Consider the following 24,899-nt stretch of genomic DNA (forward strand, 5'->3'; position numbering starts at 1 on the left):
ACACTAGGCTGACAGGCCAGAGCGAGGCTCCTGGACACTAGGCTGACAGGCCAGAGTGAGGCTCCTGTACACTAGGCTGACAGGCCAGAGCGAGGCTCCTGTACACTAGGCTGACGGGCCAGAGTTGAGGCTCCTGTACACTAGGCTGACAGGCCAGAGTGAGGCTCCTGTACACTAGGCTGACAGGCCAGAGTGAGGCTTCTGTACACTAGGCTGACAGGCCAGAGTTGAGGCTCCTGTACACTAGGCTGACAGGCCAGAGTTGAGGCTCCTGTACACTAGGCTGACAGGCCAGAGTTGAGGCTCCTGTACACTAGGCTGACAGGCCAGAGTGAGGCTCCTGTACACTAGGCTGACAGGGCAGAGTTGAGGCTCCTGTACACTAGGCTGACAGGCCAGAGTTGAGGCTCCTGTACACTAGGCTGACAGGCCAGAGTGAGGCTCCTGTACACTAGGCTGACAGGGAAGAGTTGCGGCTCCTGTACACTAGACTGTCAGGCCAGAGTGAGGCTTCTGTACACTATATTCATATGACTTGTATTCTGCTTACAGCTTCGAAATTCCACTTGTTTCGTTTAACGTAAAGCCTTTTAAATATAATCAAAACGTTCCCGTGTTTCTGCGGTCTGCGCAAAATAATAACGAGTTGAGCTTTATGATTTATGATGAATTGAAAATGGGGGACCCTGATGTAAACAAGACGAAAGTTGGTCTGCATCCCCAATTAACAATTGTATGTACTGAGCTGTACTGTACTGTACCCATTCTGCAATCTGTTAATAAACTTTTCAATCAATCAAGCTACGCGGAGCGCAGTCAGTCAGTAGCCTACACCCCGTATATTCCGATAACGCTATATAAACCATGCTGCATTCATTCTGAGAGAAAGATCTATTATTCCAAATGCTATTTATAGGGTTTTGACCATAATTACACTACTGTTGCTATTTTACAATGAACTATAATGAACTACGGTTCGTACAGAACATGCCAGTGTTATTATGCACAGAAGCTCATTTCCTTGTTGTAATAATATATTCTACCACTGGGCGCCAGGTACGCCTGGTCTGACCTGTGCGTAGATGTAAGCACGGAGTCAAGTTCAAATCGAAATTGATGAATCCCACTCTTTGCTTAGAAATGATCGTACGCGGGCGGTTATGTGGCCGAGCGGAGATTGCGTTCGTCACCAACCCCGGAGCTGTGAGCTGGATTCGCCTGTTCGAATCCAGCTCACAGCTCCGGGGTTGTCACCAGCTTGGCTGGCCGTCTGCACTAATACAATTGGCTGTATTAGAGGGTGGGAGAAGCTGGCGGGGTGGGTCTGGGTCGTTGTAAACAGCGACTCCTACAGTTCGGTCGGGGCGCCTGCTAAGCGCGGATAGGACTTGAGGGGGATAGTGTGGTCCTCCCACACGCTACGCCCTCTCGATGAGAATCCGCGCTGCCAGGTGAAAAGAAGCGGTGATTGGCTGGACGTGTGTCGGAGGAAGCACGTGGTAGCCTCCACTCTCCCAGATGATCTGACTGTGGGGGGTAAGTGCGCAGCGACCAGGAAGGGACTGGGAATTGGCATACGACTAACATTGGGATGGGAGAAAATCGGAGGAAAAATGGAGGGGGAAAAAGACCAATAAAAAAAAAAAAAAAAAATCGTACGCACAGGGTAAGCACAGATCTGTGCGTAGAACACGTTGATGAATGAGGGCCCAGGACACTAGACTGACAGGCCAGAGTTGAGGCTCCTGTACACTAGGCTGACAGGCCAGAGTTGAGGCTCCTGTACACTAGGCTGACAGGCCAGAACGAGGCTCCTGTACACTAGGCTGACAGGCCAGAGTGAGGCTCCTGTACACTAGGCTGACAGGCCAGAGTTGAGGCTCCTGTACACTAGGCTGACGGGCCAGAGTTGAGGCTCCTGTACACTAGGCTGACAGGGCAGAGTGAGGCTCCTGTACACTAGGCTGACAGGGCAGAGTGAGGCTCCTGGAATGCCAGAGTGGTTCAGAGAAGGTTCAACAGGAGGGTGTGTTTAACTGCCTCATCCGTCAGCCCCTCGGGGCCAGGGCCCACTGAGAAGACCTGGTCAAAACAATGTTACCTTATGGATTGTTTTAACACATAGGAGCCAGGTGAGTTGGGTTTACAACATGGTGAAAATAACCCACCTGACAGCCGCCTGCAGCTCTGCCGGGTCGTGGCCGTGGTTATCCTGGTGCAGGTAGCCATACTTCTCCAGAAAAACCTGCAATCAATAACCATCACACTCCTGTCATTTGCATTACAATATGAATAGATATTCCTGGCTGATGCAATAAGACTATCAGGTGTTGTTGTGGTGAGCGTTAAAAGTAGGTATCTGAGCAGAGATAACCTGAGGGGAACTCTGCTCTGCCACTCAACCATTCTACACATGTTTCATTTAATTTCAAACCTTTATTTAAACATCACCTCATTTAAAGAAAAAGAAAAAGCATATAGAATCATAACAAAGAGACAACAAGATGAGGCAAAGAGCAAGGATAACAAATAAATTAAAACATGTACAAATTGATAGACAAAGGTTGGAGATCAAGGTTTTAAACTCTGCAACAAAGCGGAGAATCTCAAGCTTGGACTGTTGGAGTTCATTCCATGAGCTAGGGGCATCATAGTGAAATGCAGATTTACCCTGTTCTGAGCAAACTCAGGGGACCTTAAGGAGTACCTATAGAATTTTGCTCCAAAACAAATACAAGCACTAGGCAGTTAGTTTGAATTCAGGGATCTCACTGGTCCTGGAAAATCTGGAACACTTGGACATTCAGAGACTAGATTTCCAGTCATGAAAACCTGGATAATTTACTCAAATGACAAATATCCTGAAAGAAATGGGAGGCCAGATGACCTTATTGTACATTTAATACATTCTGCTACTTACTCATTACATCCACACTGTGAGAGCTATCATTGCGTTTATTCTGTCAATTGTATGCTCATTTTATGCCTATGTCTATTTTATGTCTATTCTTAAGTCTATTTTACTGCTGTAAAGCACTTGGCCTGCAATTCTGGTAAGAAATGTGCTATACAAATAAAGTTTATTATTATTATTATTATTATTATTATTATTATTATTATTATTATTATTATTATTATTACAGTTAGCAGTGATGGATAGCAGTCACATGTAATGAACCTGAGACACTTCATCATGAATTCTGCATTGTTAAAAAAGGAGGACCAAGTGTGGATACTAGGCCTACCGGTAAATTATATGAGCTTTTGAGCAAGTGATGTCCTGGATTATTAAAAAAAAACTCCTGGAAAATGATTTCTCAAAAAGAGTGTGAACCCTGTGAACGACTAGTATAAACATGAGTTTTCACATAAGAATGTTTTAGCACAGAGACAACATGGCTCTAAGCAAAACAAGCATCAGCATGTAGGCAAAAAGAAAAATGACTGCCAAACCACCAAAACACAACTCATAGTATCACGACGCTTCATACGACCAATAAGGAACAACGCCACAGCTCATTGGCCACGGTTGTATCATGACGCTTCATACGACCAATAAGGAACAACGCCAGAGCTAATTGGCCACAGTTGTATCATGCCGCTCATACGACCAATAAAGAACAACGCCACAGCTCATTGGCCACGGTTGTCATTTAGAATATAGATCTGTTTCACTCCAGTGTTTACAACCATTACCAACGTAAACTCACTTTTTAACACATTCCCCGCCAACGACGAGTATACTTGTTATTGGCCGCCAATCGTTGAACGCCAACAACGAGTATACTCATTATTTGATCGTTATTTCTTTTATTCGATATTTCTATTCATTACAGGCGCACGGACTCTGGGTTAACATGGGGAATGTAAAAGTGCAATACCGGCTACATCACACTAGACGGCGGTATTGAGTACCCTTTCTACCCTTGTATATTTCTCTGTGGGACGGCCCCAGGCGAGGGGAGCGGTTCTCCCGGTTCCATCGAAGCGCGTCAAATATCTCCGATCCATATGTTGTGGTGAATTATGCCGTAGACGAAATGGACATTGGATATACCAGATGGCGATCAAATGAATGAATGAATGAATGAAAACTTTATTTAACAGATTGCAGAATGGGTACAATACAGTACGGCTCAATACATACAATTGTTAAGGGGATGCAGACCTGAGAAAGACGTTTGTCTTGTTTCCATCAGGGTCCCCCATTTTCAATTCATATAGACATATATGACATACATGACATACAGATAGTCAGTACTGCTACATCTATACATTTATGACATACCAGATTTGCAAATACAGTACTGTTTGTGATACAGAAGGAGTCAAGAAAAGGGAGTATATACATTTGACGTAGAAACTGTACATTGGAGGTTGGGTGGGGGGGGTTGGGTACATTGGGATATTGACAACCATACTGGGTAATTTACATTGGAGGTGGTTGGGGGGGGGGGGGGGGGGCGGGGGGCATACTGTATAAACAAGTAACACTGTACATTGAGGGGGGGGGGGAGGAGACACTGTACAAACAAACACAATTGTACATTGAACTATTGACAAAACCATACTAGGTAAATGACTGTACATTGGAGGGGGTTGGAATGATTGGGTTAGGATATTTACAGGGGCCAGTGTTGAATTGCAGTCTCCCGTAGGTGTCCCTTGAGAGAGGTTTTGAAAGTGGGTAGTGATCCACATTCCTTTACAGCTTTGGGTAGGGCGTTCCACATTGATGTGGCATAATTGCGAAACGTGTTTAGTCCCTTATTTGAGCCGATCAAACAATTGGAATATTATTTTTGGAATACTCCCGGCCACAGGTAAGGGCGATTTGACGTAAATTTTAGCTTGATCCTGCAATGCTTTCATATCGATCGGGCTGATAACCGTTTTTAGTGTTCAATGCGAATGCCGTTACTGACAATCAAATAATCAGAAACGCCCCCCCTTTCATTAATTCATGATGGAACATAATAGCTATGATGTAGATTTGATTTCGGGATAATAGCGTATACAGGCTAGACATGGCAACCAGGGTTTCCGTTGTCCGGTAATTACCGGTTTTTGACCGGCAAAATCTGTTGAAGTCCGACATATTTAATCTCTCCGGTCATAATGTCTGGTGAAAATAATTCCCTCTAAGCACAATTTGAATTGTATTAAAATAGGCTAAAATTAAATAGCCTATGCGATGAACGAAACAATCATTACATTTGTTTCATTGATGCTTCACCAAGCAGGTCTAATAATGACAACGATGTTGTCAGCGGGAGCTTGGTGCTGGATTTGTGAGAGCATGCAGCTGCAGAGCCGCAGAACCCACAGAGCTGTGCCCGCACAGTGCAGTACTCCAATTCAGCCATTGGCAATTCAGCTGTTGGGTGGGGGGCACTGCTGAGCGGTCCCCAGACCGGACCTGAAAACACAGCTGGCTCTGCGGCTCTGCAGCTGCATGCTCTTGCAAATCCAGCACTGAAGTCGTTGGGAGGTGGAGATAGTCATCACGCAAACCCACGATAATGTTGCCGTCTCTCTCTGCCAAATTTCTCAGTTCTTCGCTTGATATAATTAATACAAATGTCCAATATAACGGAATTCGTTAGCTCATAAAAATGTGATTATAACAGACTGCTGTTTATTAATGTCGAGCAGACTGCCCACCGACACCTCAAGTCGGCAGCAGCACGGTCTCGAGGGACTTATTTTATTTGGAATATATTAATGACTGTATATACGCAAAAGTAGCCTAGTTTTAAGTTAAAATATTATAAATGCCTTGAGGATGTCATTCTTTATATAGCCTGCCTATCAATTGTTTTTAAGCTCAATAAACTCTGACCGGAATTGATCCCATTTGTCCGGTAGATTTCTGAGACCGGCAAAAAAAAAATCTAACGGAAACCCTGATGGCAACGTCTATAGTGGAATCGACGTATATCGCTTTAACTCAGGATTTCATGAATTACCCTAGGCCACTCTAAAACCATACTTATATTCACTACGGTATAACACGGGAACGTATTGATGGAGAAATGTATTCTTTCTCACATTTTGAACGATAGATAGGTGATGTCAAATGGGCCATAGTATTGTATCCATAGCTATAATATAGAATATAGTTATAGCTCTACAAACAGTCCTATATTTTAACGTGTGGCAATGCAACCACAGGGCCCCGTCTAATCCCCGGTGCTGAATGAGTTAAAGCCTCTAATAAATACAGCTCAGTCAATCAACTAGAGCCTCTAATAAATACAGGAAATACATTTAAAACCTGGTATATAAAGAGCTGTTGTCTGGCGTTAGTCCTTGTGTATCAAGAGCTGTTGTCTGGAGTTAGTCCTGGGCCCTATTCCCCGTACCTGGTTCAACTAAGTCGATCAAAAGTCCCATTATCCAGATTCAATTAACCCGATGTTTGAATCCAGGCTTTCCCTGTTCCTCGAACGCTGATTCAGTCTCGTTAATTCGAACCAGACTTGATACTCATGATAATTGCACGCGGGCGCCTCACCTGAAAAGACAGCAGGTGTCGATCGCAGAAATCCTGATTTTCTAACAGCATTGATTGATTGATTTAAAACTTTATTAACAGATTTCAGAATGGGTACAATACAGTACGGCTTAATAGCCTCGCCGACAAGTTAAATGCATAATCTATAGGCTAATGTTAAATCCCTCATTACCCCAATCAATCAGATTATATTTCTTTAAATGTGCCTGCTGGCAGTAGGCTTAATGGAATGAATAATCGAATGAGATCTTGCTAGCGCAAATAATTAGTTCAACTTTCAGAATAAGTAGATACAAACAAGCCCAAAGAGTATCTAATTGATATGAATTAATATACTTATGAGGATATCTGTACTGTATGCGCTCGGCTTAGGTATCATGTACTTTATATATAAACAGTTTTCAAGGCGCGACCCCCGAAATAACGGTGTCAGAGAGGCTTGGAGGGAGGCTATACAGTTTCACTATTAATCAGGTTTTAATCTGCTTCGGACATCATCCATACATGCATTGAATTGATTAACCTTTGGTTTATACCAGTGACACCTCATGTTCATCATCAGATAACTGCTTGAACAGATAAATGCATTTTCTCAAATTCATTCGTCAAAACGTCAACGGCTCATTCAATTTCTCAAATCCGTCAAACAGCGCATCTCATCAGACATTTTAATCCCAGTTACAATATCACAATAACGTGTGAGTGACAGTGATACAATTCAAGTCAAGTTACGTCAAGAGTTTTATTTGTCACGGCATACAAGTATACAATGAAATGCGGGGGGTCTTGCCCGCAGCGATTGTGCATAATACAATAGTAATATATAATAATATAATAAGAATCCGACATTGTGCAATAATACAAGTAATCAAAGTAGGGCATATCGGTATATGTACATGAGTTATTTACAGAGCATGGTAGGACATGCTAGGTCCTGTGGTAGTGCAATACACTTTTAGCTACGGATGAGGCACTGGGTCTTTATGTACACTGCTATACAATGCTATATTATACAATCTCAAGTTATACTATACTATTCTTAAAGTGACCTTTCCTTTTGTAAAGTGACCATAAGTGTGAGCGTGTGCAGCATGAGTGTGTGTGTGCTCATGTTAAAGTGGCTGCTAGTGTGTGAGCGTGTACAGTGTGTGTGTTGTGTGTGTGCTCATGTGTGCTTGTGTGTGGAGAGTTCAGTGTTCAAGGCTCTGATGGCCTGGGGGAAGAAGCTGAGCCGAAGTCTCTCTGTCCTAGTTGCTGGTGTTCGCAGGCGTTTGCCTGACCGCAGCAGCTTGAACAGGCTGTTGTTGGGGTGGTGAGGGTCTTTCATTATTCTGCAGGCTCTGGATTTGCACCTCTTGTTGTATAGGACCTGCAGGGGTGGTAGTGCAATACCCGTGGTACGCTCGGCTGAGCGCACCACTCTCTGTAGGGCCTTCTTGTCCTGTGCCGTGCTGTTTCCATACCAGGCAGTGATGTTTCCAGTCAAGATGCTCTCTACAGCTCCGGAGTAGAAGGACTGGAGTATCTTCCCAGATACGCTGAACTTCCTTAACTGTCTCAGGTGGTAGAGGCGCTGCTTCGCCTTTTTTTACGACTGAGTCTGTGTGTTGTCCATGTCAGATCCTCTGAGATGTGGACCCCCAGGTACTTGAAGCTGCTCACCCTGTCCACGGTAGCCCCGTTTATCCTCAGTGGTGTGTGTGTCCCCTGCTGTCTCCTCCTAAAATCCACGATCAGCTCCTTGGTTTTACCAATGTTCAGGAGCAGGCTGTTGTCCTGGCACCAGCGTTCCAGTACCTCAACCTCCTCCCGGTAGGCCTTCTCGTCGTTGTCCGAGATCAGCCCCACCACCACTGTGTCGTCCGCAAACTTCACTATGGAGTTGGAGCTGAACTTGGCCACACAGTCATGTACAGCAGGGGGCTCAGAACACAGCCCTGGGGGGACCCGATGCTCAGGGTAATGGTGTTGGAGGTCTAAACCCCCACCCTGACCGCCTGGGGCCTTTCACTCAGAAAGTCCAGTATCCAGGCGCTCAGAGCGGGGCTCAGACCCAGTTCGATCAGCTTGTCCACCAGTCTGGTGGGGACTATGGTGTTGAACGCTGATCTGTAGTCAATGAACAACAGTCTCAGGGCCCTTTCTCACTCACCCTATTCGTTTCTATTCCGTTCCATTCTGGCTCGTTCCGAGATCTGATGCAAACTCCCCCCCCCCCTCTCCCCCCTCTAGTTTGCGTACACACTGCAGTCTTGTTTCGTTCCGGGTTCTGTTTACGGTTTGCCCTTTGAGCGTTTACGCTTGCCGTAGGCGATGATGTCACGTTCGAAAATGTAAACACAGGAAGTGTTAACATGGCGCTGGAAACTGGATGCTGATATAAAATGAACAATAAGCAATAAATATGAAGTTATATTTGAACCTCTGTTGTCAAGCCTTGTCAATATAACCCACCCCATTTTATCACGAATGGATGGTGTTGTAGAGTTAGCTTTTGAGCGTTTCCCAGGGCTAACGCTAAGCTAACGGCTAACGCTAGTTAGCGTAGCCTAGTCTAGTATAGCCTGTAGCACTTTTTCTTTTCAGCAAAGAACGTGCAATAAACAAAACGGATACATTCACTGTGTGTTCTGCCTCTTTTCTCACGAATGGAACTCTGTTGTAGAGTCCGCTTTTGAGCGTTTTGCAGGGTTAGCGTTAACGCTAAGCTAACGGCTAACGCTAGTTATCTTAGTCCTTTACTATATTGCTGCATCGATTATATTGAATGTCATTGATCTACTGGTCGACCACGGCCGACTGGTTGGGCACCACTGGTCTAATAGAAATAAATGCATTCGAACAAGAAAGTATAGTATACAGCAATGGCTAACGGCTAATGCTAGTTAGCTTAGCCTGTCCAGCAGCTAACATTATCCCATCGCTGGTGGCAATTATATTACATGTCATTGATCTACTGGTCGACCACGGCCGACTGGTTGGGCACCACTGGTCTAATAGAAATAAATGCATTCAAACAAGAAACTAATGTATAGAAAATAGCATGGCAAACAAAAATTGCCAGGCTTAATGCGAGCCAGGGAAGTGCTGTGCGTTTGTAACGTGGCTTCATGTTTTGGTTGAGGTCTGAACTCTCAAATTGCCCATAAATATTGTTTTTGTGGGGGGGGCGGAGCTGAGCGATCATGGAGTAGACGTGTTTCACATGAGCTCCCTTCTACCGTGCTGAATATACGTTTCTCCCCATTAGTCTTTATTTTATTTTTATTTGTTTTTTATCTGTTTGCTAGGTCGTTGTGTTTAGTATACTGTCATCGACTTTTTTCGACTTTCTGCGATGACGGGGGTGGAAACCAGAGCCATGAGCGCCCCAACCAGCAAACCACCACCACCGGGCCTGGCCGCATCGTCGCCCGGTGTCGGGGAGATAAGCAAAGCTGTGCTCTTGGTCATGACCAAGCTACACGCAGACTCTGAGGCACGCGTCGCTGAAGCACAGAAGAAAGTGTTGGCGGATTTTTGTGTCAACCTCCATCGTGAGATATCAGAAGAAATACGGCTGGCGGTAGTCCCGCTGACAGACAAGATGGAGTCGATGCACGCTGCCTCCTCGGCTAATGCTAACGAACTAGCCATGCTAACGACGGAGGTATCATTACAGTGCGAGAAGATGGCGGGTCTCGAATCCGCCCTGCTGGCTAGGCAGGCTGAAGTCAACAAACTACAGTCGGCAATGGAGGAGATGCAGTCCCGGGATAGACGCCACAACGTCAGGATTGTTGGAGTACCGGAGGCCAGCGGTGAAGGCCGTCTCTCTGAGACCATGCCCGAACTGCTGCAGAAAATACTAGGGACGGACGTCCTCCCTTCGCCTCCTGTCTGTGAGTCGGCCTACAGGGCGGGCAGGTTTTCTCCCGGCGTGAACAAAGAGCCGAGGCCCATCATAGTCAAGCTGAACAGGCTTCAGCAGAGAGAACTCATCATGCGGTCGGCTCGTACCAGAAGGGGTAATCTGAGGCTTGGCGATCACAAAGTGGCCATTTTCAAAGACTTTACGCCAGAGGTTCAAGCACAGAGAGGCGAATACAAGGTGGTCCTGTCTAAGCTATGGAAACTAGGCCTGAGGCCCACGTTATTCGCTCCCGCGAAATTATCTGTGTTGGAGAAGGTCGATGGTCAGCGTTCATTTTGGTCGTTGGCTAAAGCGAAGGAATATCTCGATTAGGCGGACTATTCACAAATACTTGCTGTCATGCCCAGACATGCTAACTGCCCACTGCCCATCCAACTAGCGGGGCTTCCCAATGACTTCTGTTACTTGCTAAAGCTGACCTCATGGTCGTACTTGTGTATCGCCTCTTTGGAAGCTAACGAGCTAGCTGAACAATGTACATAATAGGCTAACGTGCTATCCGGATTCATCACTAGCTTACGCGCTAGCCTCGGGCTAGCTAGCGGGCTTCGTCTATCGTCTGCGCTGAGACATTCGATTACGCACTTTGGTTGTTGTTGCTGTTTAAGTGCAATCGGCTTGCACAATTCAACGGTGATGGGGTCCTTAACTAACTTCTTGTATGCTGTTATTTTTATATCCAGGCTGTTTTGAGCTTTGGGCTCCGGTAGGAGAAGATCGGTTGAATATATATATAAACAAGATATGATATGTGTCAGGTATTGCTTTTTACCATCCCCGGGTTGATGAATGTGTTTAATTCTATTCTTACATAGGTTATGTCATTCCAGCCGTGGTGCCTGATCAGAGGGGAACTTACAGGTGTACACTTTGACCATAACCCCCTTTTCCCCTTCCTCTTATCATCGTTGTTTAAATGACATTTGTTTGCACAATTTACCTGGAACCCGATCCTACCTTAAACTATATGCTGGTATGCTCTAATTTAATTTTGTTTTGAATTTTCCTTTATCCATTGGTACTATTACATTGCGACGTTGATGCGCAGACTCGGAAATAGATGGTTGCAGGGTTGATGTTGAGTTGTTATAATAATGACTATTTTATTTTTATTTTTTTTCCTTTTCCATTATAGTTATCTCATGTTAGGGCCAAGGCTCACGGTGGTTTTCGACCGATATCTTTATTGAAACAATGTGTGATAACAGGTGGTGTCAGGTGTTGCCTATTACCATCCCCGGATTAATGAATGTGTTTAATTCTATTCTTACATAGGTTATGTCATTTCAGCCGTTGTGCCTGATCAGAGGGACTGCTTCAGGGGTGCACTTTAACCATAACCCCTTTTTTCCCTTTCTTATTATTGTCATTGTTTAATTGACATTGTTCACACAATTTTGCACAATTAACCTGTGACCCGATCCTGCCTTAGACTATCGGCTGGGATGCTTTAATTTAATTTTGTTTTGAATTTTCCTGTACCCATTTGGGCTATAACATTGCGACGTTGAAGCGCAGATTCGGAAATAGATGGTTGCAGGTTGATGTGGAGTTATTATTTAATAATGGCTATTTTTACCATTATGGTTGTCTCATGTTGGGGCCAAGGCTCAGGTGGTTTTCGACCGATATCTTTATTGAATTTTATTTTTATTATTATTTGTGTTTATTGGACTAGTGGGGGTTTACTCAGGGGTTTATCTAGAGGGGGGTTGGAGTGGGGAGCGTCTTATTGGATACATGTCTCTAGTGGGAAGTGATAGGAAGATGACCATCCTCAGTGGATGGGGCATAGGGTGGGGATTGGAGAGTGGGTATAGGGGGGCTTATAATAGGACGGGTGGGTTAGGGTTTAGAGTAGAAGGAGGGGGGGTTGTAGCTGGGGTGGTATTTTTATGTGTTTTATGTACTGTTGTCTTATATGTGTGTAATTGTTCCTCCTCTGAACTCCTGGGATTGACCATCTGGGCCCGCCTGGATCAGCGCCTCTGTACTCAGCCTGGCTGCACTGGTATGTTCTCTACGCATTTAGACAAGCTCGACCATGGCTAAATTGAATATTTTAATTTGGAACGCAGGAGGGCTTAACGCCCCACACAAGCGTGCCAGTGTCCTTTGGCTATTGAAGAGGAGAAATATTGACCTTGCTCTCCTTAGTGAGACGCATTTATTGGTAGGTGACGTGTCAAGACTGGCAAATCGGCAATATCACGTTATCTCCTCATCCTCAGCCGATGATAAGACGAAAGGAGTAGTCATAGTTACAAGACGTAACCTTGATATCAAAGTCTTGGATGTATGGTCGGACACGGAGGGAAGGATTACTATAGCAAAAGTTGAATTCTCGCATAGGAAGATGGCTATAATAGCATTGTATGCTCCTAACACATTTGATTCAGCGTTCTATAATACAATCACGAAGAATATGTTGGAACTTAATGGATACGCTCTCATTGTGGGTGGCGATTTTAATGCGTGCTGGGATGCGGAGATGGATAGGTCCGGGCCCTCTGAAACGAGCGACCAAAAACGGGCCTCTAAGGCCCTTAGGATGTGGGCCAAGGACACGGGGCTCACAGACCTTTGGCGCTTATCCAACCCCACCCTCAAAGATTACTCTCACCTGTCAGCCAGACACAAAAGCTTCTCTCGAATTGACTATGCATTCGCGTCCCCTAATATGTTTGATAGTTTCGATGTCTCATTGGTTCCCTTGGCTCTCTCAGACCACAAGGGGATTTTCCTTACGGCAACCTTTGGCAGGCTCTCCGCAAGAGCTCCCAGGTGGCGTTTTAATTCGACCTTGCTAAAGAACGATGACTTCTGTTCTGAGTTCAGGAGTAAACTAGCTGAATTTTTGCAGATCAACGTTGGCACAGTAGAAGACCCTAGGGTCCTGTGGAACGCATTGAAAGGATTTATCAGGGGTCATGTCACACTATTTGCCTCCAATTTGCGAAAATCCCGGTCAAAAAAGCTAGAAGGACTGGAATCATTATATGCGGACCTATACGCATCCTTGCAAACTAACTATAATGAACGACTAAACACACAACGTAAGATAGTCAAAAAAGAAATAAACTCCATACTTAAACAACAGTCTGAGTTCTTGATACATAGGACAAGACAAAATTACTACTTTCACGGCTCCAGACCGTGAAAATACGCTCAAATGATCATTTCTCGGATATCCCCTCGATTAGGACGAGCCAGGGTGCAGTCACTACTGATTCGAAAAAGATCAATGACACTTTTAAAGAGTTTTACTCACAGTTATATAGCTCAGAGGGTAATCTTGATGACTCTAAATTTGAATCGTTCATTGGCGGGCTTGAGATACCCCACATTTCTGAGGAAGAGGCCAAGGAACTGGGGAGACCGATTACTCTCGTGGAATTGAGGGAGACGATTGTTGAAATGCAGAGGGGTAAGGCACCAGGCTGGGATGGTATTCCACCCGAAGTGTATTTAGCTTTCTGGGACCAACTGGGTCCATTGATGCTCGATATGATCAATTACGCTATCGAACAAGGGGAGTTCTCAAGAGATGTCAATATGGCGTTGATTTCTTTACTTCTCAAGAAGGACAAAGATCCCAATGATTGTGGTAGCTATAGACCCTTGAGTCTTCTCGGGGCCGATTTAAAAGTGTTTGCCAAGGTGCTGGCCCGTCGCCTGCAGAGATTTATGTCTGTATTGGTACACTGCGATCAAACTGGTTTTATTCCGGGGCGTCTGGCTGCAGATAACCTTAGGAGGCTGTTGCATGTAATCGATAACAGTAAAGACAATACAACTCCATCCACAGTTCTGTCTTTGGATGCCATGAAGGCGTTTGACAGACTTGAGTGGTCATACCTGTGGAAGGTACTTGAGGTCATGGGTCTTGGGAAGAGTTTTATTCATATGATTAAAGTCCTGTATGCCTCGCCGTCTGCGATGATACTGACAGGCAAAAACTGTTCCACACTCTTTCCGGTCTCCAGATCTTCTAGACAGGGTTGTCCTCTGAGTCCAGGACTGTTCGCGCTTTCCCTCGAACCTTTGGCCCAATTTATTAGGCAATCGGAGGACATCGTCCCCATAATGGTCAATAATACTCCACACAAAATTGCTCTCTACGCGGATGACCTGCTGATTTTCATGGACGACCCCTCCCGGTCGGCCACAAAATTATTGAGGATAATCGACGACTTTGGTAAATTGTCAGGCTTTAAGATTAACTGGAACAAATCAGCCTGCCTACCTTTTAATGAGCTGGCCAAGGCGGTACGACTACCAGCTGATATCCCCATAGTAGAACATTTTAAATACTTGGGCATAGAGATATTCCCCACGCTGAACCAAACTACTAAGTACAACTTCACGGGTACTTATGATAAAATACGCCAGGATCTAGACAGGTGGTCGTCCCTTCCTCCTAACTCCTTACAAGCCCGGGCTTCCATAATCAAAATGAACATCCTGCCTAGGATACATTTTATTAGCTCAATGCTCCCCCTGCCCCCTCCAATAGACCACTGGCGCAAGGTACAATCGATGGTATCTAAGTTTATCTGGAATAACAAACGCCCGAGAATCAAAAGGGCTACTACTCAACGTAAAAACAAGATGGGGGCCTCGCAATCCCTGATTTTAAACTTTATTTCTGGTCCTTTTCACTGAGACCTCTGATGTGCTGGCTAGACCCTGTAGAGGCTGTATCGTGGCGCTCCTTAGAAGCGGCGGCGGTGTCTCCGCTAAGATTGCAGGATGTGGTGTACTCCACTGTCTCTATTTCGAAATGCCGGCTGAGGTATGGACCGATCATAACTCACGTGATCCAAACGTGGCGTAATGTACAGAGGTCGTGTGCGGTTAAATGCCCATGGCACCTGGACTCTCCAATTTTTAATAACCAGCAATTACTTGTAGGGCACAAGCCGGTTAATATTCCTCAATGGCAAAGGAGGGGAGTGCATACTCTGGAGGATATTTATGATAAGAACGGCCTCCGTGCGTTTCAGGACTTAAGAGAATTTTATGATCTTCCCGGCGAGTCCTTCTTTCTTTACCTTCAACTAAGGTCAGCACTGAGGGCGCATGGCGTACCGTGGGCTCAAGCTTTGCACCCACACCCCTTCCTCAGGCTCATAGTGGACAGAACGACATCCAGAGGGTTTGTCTCAGACTTTTATACGCTCTTAATTCAATCCACATATAAAAATGTATCATTGGATACAATCTGGCGTGTGGATATCCCGGAGTTGGACCCCGAGTTTGACTGGGATGATGTTTGGGCAAATGTGGCATTATCTTCCCGCAACCCCAATCACCAGCAAATTAATTTTAATTATATTCATAGGACCTATCTTACACCTAGGAAGCTATTTGCTATGGGACTGATAACCAACTCTCGGTGCACTTTGTGCTCTCAAAAGGCCACTGGCACTTATATGCATATGTATTGGGATTGCCCACCAGTGGCCCGCTTCTGGAGGTCAATAACGGACAAACTTTCAGATCTGTGTGGCTTAACTATCCCATTCACAGCTGTTACGCTACTCCTGAACGATATAACGACACTACCCGCGTCCGTACAACTGAAAAGGGTTGTCCTAGCGGGCGTCACAGCAGCGAAGAAGCTTATAGCAATGAGATGGAAGGAGCCTGAGAAGCTTACAATGATTAACTGGTCCCTAACTCTATTGGATGTGATTTATCTTGAGATATCCACAGCTCGGGTGATTGGGGTAGGGCAGGCTGGCATTGACCTGTGGTTCGCAGCAGCTGAGAAGGTAAAGACCGCCGTGTGCGGCTGAGCGGGGTTGGGGCGCTTGATCGGGGGGGTCCGGCGGTCTCTGGGGAGGGGGAGGAGGAAATGTCTTGTCTGTCTTGGTTTTTGTCTTGTCCTTCTTAACTTTGACTGGGGGAATTTTAGGGGGGGTTGATATTTAGCTACTCTGCGCTATATGTCAATTCACATGCCATCTCCCCAAGGGACTAATATTGGCAGACTGATTGACCTGTCAACCAACCTGGAGGAAGATTTTCTTTCTTCTTACACTTTACCTTCTGCGAGTTTGGCAGTCTTGAACATGTGTAAGGGACCTAGGCTATCTACAGTAAATCTGCGGCAACACTCTCGTAAACAATCTGTGAAGTCACTCCACTTTGTAAAGGTGGGGAAAGGTTGGCATGTTTGAAAACCTTTTTGTTATTGAAATAGCCATCTATATTGATAGGTTGGACGCTGTTTCTTTTTCTTTTTGTCTTTATAATTTATTATTCTGTATTATTCTGTATTATTATTGGTGGTTATTCTCCTGTGAAGTTATGTTTTTTGTTACTGTGGTTATTGTGTTGTCTTGTTTCATGTGATTAATAATAAAAAAATTTGATAAAAAAAAAATATATCGTTTTTGTGGGTATTCTCCAGTTGTTGCTGTGTGGTGTTATCTGCCCAAAATTCAAGCAAGCATGACAGTAACGACGTTGTGTGTGTCACGCCCCCCGCTCCCACGGCGCGATTCCGAGACCACCTAATCCAACCGGCCCCGTTCAGCGGGGGGTAAAACGAATCAGCGCCGTTTCGCATCCCAAAAGGGGTGAGTGAGAACACTCCCCCCCGTTCCCGGGAGCAGTGATTCGATCCCAAAACGTGAGTGAGAAAGGGCCCTCACTAGGTCTAGGTGAGAGAGGGTGCTGTGCAGTACTTGGGAGACCGCATCATCAGTGGACCTGTTTGGCCTGTATGCAAATTGCATAGGGTCCATATCACTGGGGAGGGAGGCACAAATGTGATCCTTGACCAGCCTCTCAAAACATTTCAAGGCCACAGAGGTGAGTGCCACCGGTCTGTAGTCATTGAGACCTGTTGGGGAGGATTTCTTTGGTACCGGGATAATGGTAGACATCTTGAAGCAGGCAGGGACCACTGACTCCGCCAGGGATAGATTAAATATGGTGGTGAACACTAGGGATGCACGATATTGATTTTTTGACACCGATATCGATACCGATAACTTTATGCTCCTCAAGCCGATAACCGATACCGATAACCGATATTTATTGTATTATAATATTTTTTTTAAATGTATATATATATATATATATATATATATATATATATATATATTTATCAATTTTTTTTTTTTTGTATTTATAAGCTCCGACGTCATCGGTACTGCTATCGGTACTCGAGAAATTATGTTTTTTTTTTTGAGGAATTTAAACGTCGCAAACTAATCTTGTTGGCCGATGTCTATATCTCTCCTGCCTCTGTGTCTCTGCCTGCGCGGGGAGCGGGCTGTGCTGTGCTCTCTCCTCTCCTCTCCTCTCCTCTCTTCACACACACACACACACACGCACACACACACACACACACACACACACACACACACACACACACACACACACACACACACGGGTGCTGCGCTGCCGAGTACAGACAGCTCTGCTCTCATAATGGCGGACAGAACGAAACGTTCAAAAGTCTGGGTCTATTTTACTAAAGTCGATGCTGACAACGCTCGTTGCCACAAGTGCAACAAGACATTTGCCAGTAATGTATAAGCGCTGGTACTTGTCAATGTGGCTGGCGGGGAGATAACGTTAGCTCCGAGTAGAGTAATGGCTGACAATCCGGAGGTAAATAAACGAACGAGAGCTTCTGATTGGTGGTAAGAAGAAGAGGTGGGTGCAAGCGGTGGGACGTAATTGGCAGATCGACTGTCTGTCTCCGAATGTAACGTGACTACGTCACAGCCAAGAAAGGGAGCGCTGGATTTGTAAAAAACTCCCTGTTCCTAAACCACACGCTATCAGTTTTACCACAGTACTGGCAAAACGGGAGGAGGCTATAATAAAAACAAGCGCCCTTCATCCAAATCCACCCACACCGGATTTCTTTTAACCAAAAAATGTATTATATGTTATCGGAGCTATCAATAACGTTATCGGGTTTATCGGGATGACGTCATAATTGCTGATATCGATAATTATCGTGCATCCCTAGTGAACACATGGGCTAGCTGGTTAGCACAGGACTTAAGTATGCGTCCTGTTATTCCATCTGGGCCAGCAGCCTTCCTGGTGTTCACCCGCATAAATGCTCTTCTCACACTGTGTTCCGTCAATGAGAGAGCGTCCCCGCCCCCCCCCGCGGATGCCCCCCCCCCCCTCCACAACAGCCGGCGCGCCAGTGACGTCACTAGCCTGTTTACACCAAACCGAGCGTAGAAGGAGTTGAGTTTGTCCGCGAGAGAGGCGTCGTCGCTCCCCATTGAGGGGCCGCTGACTTTGTAGTCAGTTATCGTCCGCAGTCCCCGCCATAAGCCTCTTGTGTCATTCTGTGCCATTTGTGCCTCCATTTTGTCAGCATACGTCCTCTTAGCAAGTTTAACAGCCTTGCGCAGAGTGTAGACTGTTGTTTTATACTCGTCCATATTTCCTGTCTCTCTGCCCAGGTTGTAAGCAGTGGTGCGAGTTTTCAGAGCTGCTCTGATAGTACTGTCCACCCACGGTTTCTGGTTCGGGAACACCCTCGCCTTTTTTGTGGGGACGATACTATCAGCTAAGGTTGCTATGAAGCTAACAACAGTGTCTGCGAACTCGCTGACATCACTGGCGCTTCCTTGGAACATATCCCAGTCGACGTCTTCGAGGGCGTCCTGAAGCGTGGTGTTACATCCCAATGTATATTCCCCAGTGTGTGTCTCCATGTGTGTGTGTTCTCCATTTTGTTTCCTCCCTCCAGCCATTGTTCCCTTCACCATTGGTCCCTGCCAGGCCTGCCCTTCCATTATAGCAACACAGCACCGATTGGTGGATGGCTTCCCAGACTCCAACACTCAATCCACACCACCCAATCATGGATCACCCCACACCTGTTAAAACATGGCTTCTCACTTCAGTCTTTCTCTCTCTCTGGCATGAGGCTAGGCCTGTTGTGATTTTGTAAACCTGTAACTTTGACAATATTGCATTTCGTTTATTGGCCTTTGGTGCTTAGTAGAAATGTCCTTGTGTGTGTATGGCCACAGAGAGAGCATTGTTAGTTATAGTTTGTTTTTGTATATATTCTGCCTTTGTTTCTGTATAATTAATGTGTTTTTCTCTCTTTCTCAGGAAGCACAGATGGGGTGAGCTGCCATTTCCTTTGGATATTGTTTTCTCCTGTTTTGGTTAGGTAAGAGTAGTTTAGGTAATGTAATCTCTTTTACCATAGATTGTAACGTTCGGGAGACTATCATCCTTAGGATTGTCTCCCACTGTCTACCTGGGTCACTCCTGTTGTTATTGTTCACCTTGTTTGTCACCACTGATTGCTGTCATCACTAATTGTTTGTCACACCTGGGTGCTGTCATTGGCTGTCAGACTGCTGCTCCTCATTGACAGCGTGGAATGTTGAGAATGTGACGTATTTAACATTTGCTCTATTCCTTGTTCTTTGCTAGAGCTTCACCTATTCTACGGACGTACCTACCGCTGGACAAGCACAGACAGATTATCTTCTCCCTGTTATTGTTTATGCTTTTCCCCTGTTAATAAACAGTACAACTGTTTTTGATATAGTAATACATTCTCCGTCTCGTTCTTCTACCTCGACAACTTGGAAGTCACTTACCCGTTCGTAACAATAGATTAGATTTGGGTTTATTTGGAGTATAGTGGTGTTTGTTTGTTGTTTTGGCCTGGGCTCACCCCTGAGCTACATGTGCTTCCTTTGCATCTATTCAATAAATATCATTGTTGTTTACAAACGTGGTCCATCTTTTCTGTCAACCAACTGTTATGTTACAGCCCTTTACCCTTAGACTCACAGGGGTCGTAACATAAATGGGGGCTCGTCCGGGATTTTGTAACCCGTGTTCAATTGTTGGTTGATGGATTTGGTGAACTGTGTTTGTTTACACTTGTATAGTTATTAATTAATTTGTGTGTAAAAATGGCATTTGTGTAAAAAAATAATGGCAGTTAGTACTTTTGATCTGGGGAAATTCTCGAGCAATCCTACTTGGGAAGCGCTGGATAGCTGCCGCAAGGCAGACTTAGTGGAGATTGCCACACATTTTCAACTCTCGGTTCAACAAAAGCATCTTAAGCAGGATATCAGGTGTCTTGTGGTAGATAAGCTGTTGGAGCAGGGGACGCTTGTTTTACCTATGGTCTCTGATGAACATGCAAGTCCTCCTGGTGAACCTACGGAAGCACAGCCTTCTGAGGAGCAAGCCCATGGTGCTGAAAAGGCAGGTGTGAGAGTCACATTGCCACATTTTCACTTGGCCTCTCCTGTGTCATCTGGGTCTCGAGAAGGGGCCCAGGTCAAGGTTAGAATAGCCCGTCTCCAGATGGAGGCTCAGGAGAAGGCACAAGCACGTGAGGCGGAGTATCGGCTTCGTAAAATGGAGCTTGAGGCGGAAAATGAAAGGGCTGTTAACATCCGTAGGTTGGAGCTTGAGGTGGAAAAAGAGCTCAGACTGCGGGAGTTGGAGCTGGGAGACCAAAGGAGTGGATCCAACTCTGCTACACCGACTCCTCCACAAGGCCCGGGTATGTCCTCCTCCACAGCTTATTCATCGCACACTTTTGATATAAGTAAACACATTGCTTTGGTGCCTCCGTTCCGAGAGACAGAAGTTGATACTTATTTTAATGTGTTTGAGCGTATTGCTGCTTCATTGCGCTGGCCAAGAGAGGTCTGGCCTTTGTTGCTTCAATGCAAATTGACTGGTAAAGCCCAAGAGGTTTGTTCAACCCTTTCCCTAGAAGATAGTTTACTGTATGATACTGTGAAGGCTGCCATCCTTCGTGCATATGAGCTTGTGCCCGAAGCTTATAGGCAGAGGTTTCGCAGTCACAAGAGAGCTGTCAACCAGACCTTTGTAGAGTTTGCTAGAGAGAAGGGAACTCTCTTTGATAAATGGTGTGCAGCAAGCAAGGCCTCAGATCTTAACTCTCTCAGAGAACTCATTCTATTAGAAGAGTTTAAGAATCGTTTGCCAGAGCGTATTGTAATTTACCTGAGTGAGCAGAAAGTGTCCACTCTGCAGCAAGCTGCTGTATTAGCTGATGAGTTTGCGCTAACCCATAAAACTGTGTTTGTAGATAGGCGTGACTCGTTTCTCCCCCATGATTTCCCTCAGAAACATTCTGTCCCCAACCATTCAGAATTCACACACCCCCGACCAAAAATGTCACCTCCACGCTCAAAAGAGGAGCGGACATGTTACTACTGTCATAAATCTGGTCATGTTATTTCTGACTGTTTAACGTTGAAACGTAAGCAGCAACCGTCCTCTCAGAACTTTAGACAACCCAAAGGGGTTGGTCTGATTAAAATGGCACCTGATTCCGATCAACAGATGCACAATGATCAGGATGTTCTCGATCCTTGTTTCAGGCCATTTACTTCCAAGGGTTTAGTTTCCTTGACAGGGGATCCAAAAGATCAGTGTACAGTTCAGATCTTACGAGATACTGGAGCCTCACAATCCTTTATCCTCTCTGATGTACTACCTCTGTCTGAGAAATCTTCCTGTGGTTCTAGTGTCCTAGTTCAAGGTATTGAGATGGGTTTCGTGCCAGCCCCGTTACACTGTATTCATGTACAATCTGATTTGGTCACTGGTTTCTTTAAAATAGGGGTGAGACCTTCCTTGCCAGTTAAAGGCATTTCCTTTATCATGGGAAATGATTTAGCTGGAGGACAGGTGAACGCTGTGCTGGAAGTGTTGGATCACCCAGACACAGATTCTCTGCCTGATGACTTGTCACAGAACTTCCCTGAAGTTTTTTCTGCAAGTGTTGTCACTCGGGCTCAATTGAAAAAGAGAGGTGATGAAATTAATTTGTCTGACTCTGTTTTTGCTTCAGCCTTTGTCAGGGAGGAGTTGCTGGCTCCAACTTCTGATACCGCTGACAAACCACCGACTCATAGTAAGGTACCCCCACAGACAACTGTAACTAGTTCCGACGCATTGAAGTTACCCGTTACTCGTGAAATGCTAATTACTGCCCAGAAGGCTGACCCTTCTCTTGCAAAATGTTTCTCTTCTCTTGAAACAGAACAGAGGAGAGAGTTGCATTCTTATTTTGTGGATGAAGGAGTTTTGATGCGTACATGGAGGTCCCATGGTACTAGACTGGCAGAGCATGCACAATCGGAGATAGGGCTACCAGATCAGGTACCAGACTGGAGCACTGTTTATCAGATTGTTGTCCCTGCAGTTTATCGTCAGCATGTACTGTTCTTGGCCCATGACCACCCTTGGTCTGGACACTTGGGAGTCACTAAAACATACAACAGAATACTTCAACATTTCTTTTGGCCCGGTTTGAAGTCCGATGTAGTACCTGTAGTACTTGTCAGATCACCGGAAAGCCAAACCAGGTCATTCCACCTGCTCCCCTCTGTCCTATACCAGCGGTCGGTGAACCATTTGAACATGTCATAGTTGACTGTGTTGGTCCGTTGCCAAGGACCAAAGCCGGCAATCAGTTTTTGTTGACAATAATGTGTACCGCCACCCGTTTCCCTGAGGCTATCCCTCTTCGCAGAATTACAGCGCCTGTAATAATTAAGGCTTTGACAAAGTTCTTCTCCACGTTTGGACTGCCTAAGGTAGTACAAACGGACCAAGGCACCAACTTCCTGTCTAGGTTATTTGAGCAAGTGTTACAGTCCCTGGGTATCCGACATATAGTGTCCAGTGCCTACCACCCTGAAACTCAGGGGGCTCTAGAACGTTGGCATCAGACCTTAAAGTCCATGCTGCGTAAATATTGCTTAGACACAGAGAAAGATTGGGATGAGGGTGTCCCCCTTGTTCTATTTGCTGCGCGAGAGACCATACAGGAGTCTCTTGGTTTCAGTCCTGCTGAGCTCGTTTTTGGGCACACTGTTAGAGGGCCTCTGAAAGTTCTTAAAGAACGGTTCATGTCAAAGGGTGCCAGCACACCCACTAATGTTCTAGATTTTGTTAGCCAGTTTCGAGAGCGACTGCATCAGGCGTGCTCTCTCGCAAAAGAAGCGCTCTCTTCTTCCCAGAGAACTATGAAACGGCACTATGACGAGAAAGCTGTTTCTCGATCTTTCCAGCCAGGTGATAAGGTTCTAGTCCTGTTACCTATCCTTGGTTCTGCTCTTTCCGCTCGTTTTTCCGGACCGTATGCAATAGACAAGAAGATAAGTGATACAGACTATGTGGTTCGCACCCCTGATCGTAAACGTCACTCTCGTGTTTGCCACATCAATATGCTTAAACCATATTTTCCAGAGATAGTGTGCAGGTGAAGACCTCAGACCAGACAGCCGGACTGGCCGTCTCTGCTGTTGCCTCAACTCCAATAGTTCCGGACTCTCCTGACGTTAGTGGTGAGGATGTAGATGGCTTGGAGTTGCGCAATGCAGCCCATCAGGGTGCTAGATTGTCAAACACTGAGATGTTATTGAACCTGCCCACTCACTTAGCACACTTACCTGAGGAGCAGCGAGAGGACATCACAAATTTGATTCAGGCCTACATGGCTCTGTTTGGTGATGTTCCCTCCTGTACTTCTGTATTGGCCCATGATATTAATGTTAACAATGCTGTGCCTATCAAGCAACATGCATACCGTGTTAACATCACCAAGAGGGCCATGATGCAACAGGAGGTTGACTATTTGTTAAAACATGGTTTAGCCAAGCCAAGTTGCAGTCCCTGGAGTTCACCTTTCTTGTTAGCTCCCAAATCGGATGGAACTCCTAGATTTTGTACTGATTTCCGAAAGGTAAATGCGGTCACCGTGCCTGATTCCTTCCCACTGCCCCGCATGGAAGATTGTATTGACAACCTTGGATCTGCCACCTATGTTAGCAAACTAGATTTGTTAAAGGGTTACTGGCAGGTCCCTTTGACCCCCCCGTGCCTCGGAAATCTCGGCGTTTGTTACTCCTGACAATTTTTTGCAATATACTGTAATGCCTTTTGGAATGCGTAATGCCCCGGCCACTTTCCAGCGACTGGTGACCCTAGTCCTGGCTCGTGTTCCAAATTGTAATGCCTATCTCGATGACCTAGTTGTCTATCTCGGCAAGGCTACGGTTACCTATCTTGGTAAGCAGGTAGGACAAGGCCAAGTGCGTCCGGTGGATGCAAAAATATCTGCAATCACAACTTTTCCAGTGCCTACTACTAGGCGGGAATTGCGTAGATTCCTTGGGATGGCTGGGTATTACCGTGGTTTTTGCCGGAACTTTTCTTCTGTCGTCACTTCTCTCACTAGCCTGTGTAGCCCGTCCAAACCATTCATTTGGACAGCTGATTGTCAAAATGCATTTGATGGTGTTAAAGCTCTTTTATGCAGTTCCCCTGTTCTCTCTGCTCCAGATTTCTCCCTGCCGTTCCAGCTGGAGGTGGATGCCAGCGGGGTGGGAGCTGGAGGAGTGTTATTACAGGAAGATCACGATGGTGTCAGTCACCCGGTTTGTTATTTTTCCCGGA

The 24,899-nt window shown here is 45.6% G+C and overlaps 1 protein-coding gene across 2 annotated transcripts in view; it reads right to left on the reverse strand.

Moving 5' to 3' along the window:
- mmp28 (matrix metallopeptidase 28) overlaps positions 1-24,899 on the reverse strand; it is a 125,959-nt gene that overhangs the window by 81,389 nt on the left and 19,671 nt on the right. For both annotated transcript variants that reach the window (XM_084333279.1, XM_084333278.1), the window contains exon 2: positions 2,169-2,245. In XM_084333279.1, the coding sequence (XP_084189405.1) occupies positions 2,169-2,245 (77 nt within the window). The remainder of the gene's footprint in view (positions 1-2,168; positions 2,246-24,899) is intronic.

Source organism: Notolepis coatsorum (assembly GCF_963971535.1).
Source record: "Notolepis coatsorum genome assembly, chromosome: 1".
NCBI classification, from domain to species: domain Eukaryota; kingdom Metazoa; phylum Chordata; class Actinopteri; order Aulopiformes; family Paralepididae; genus Notolepis; species Notolepis coatsorum.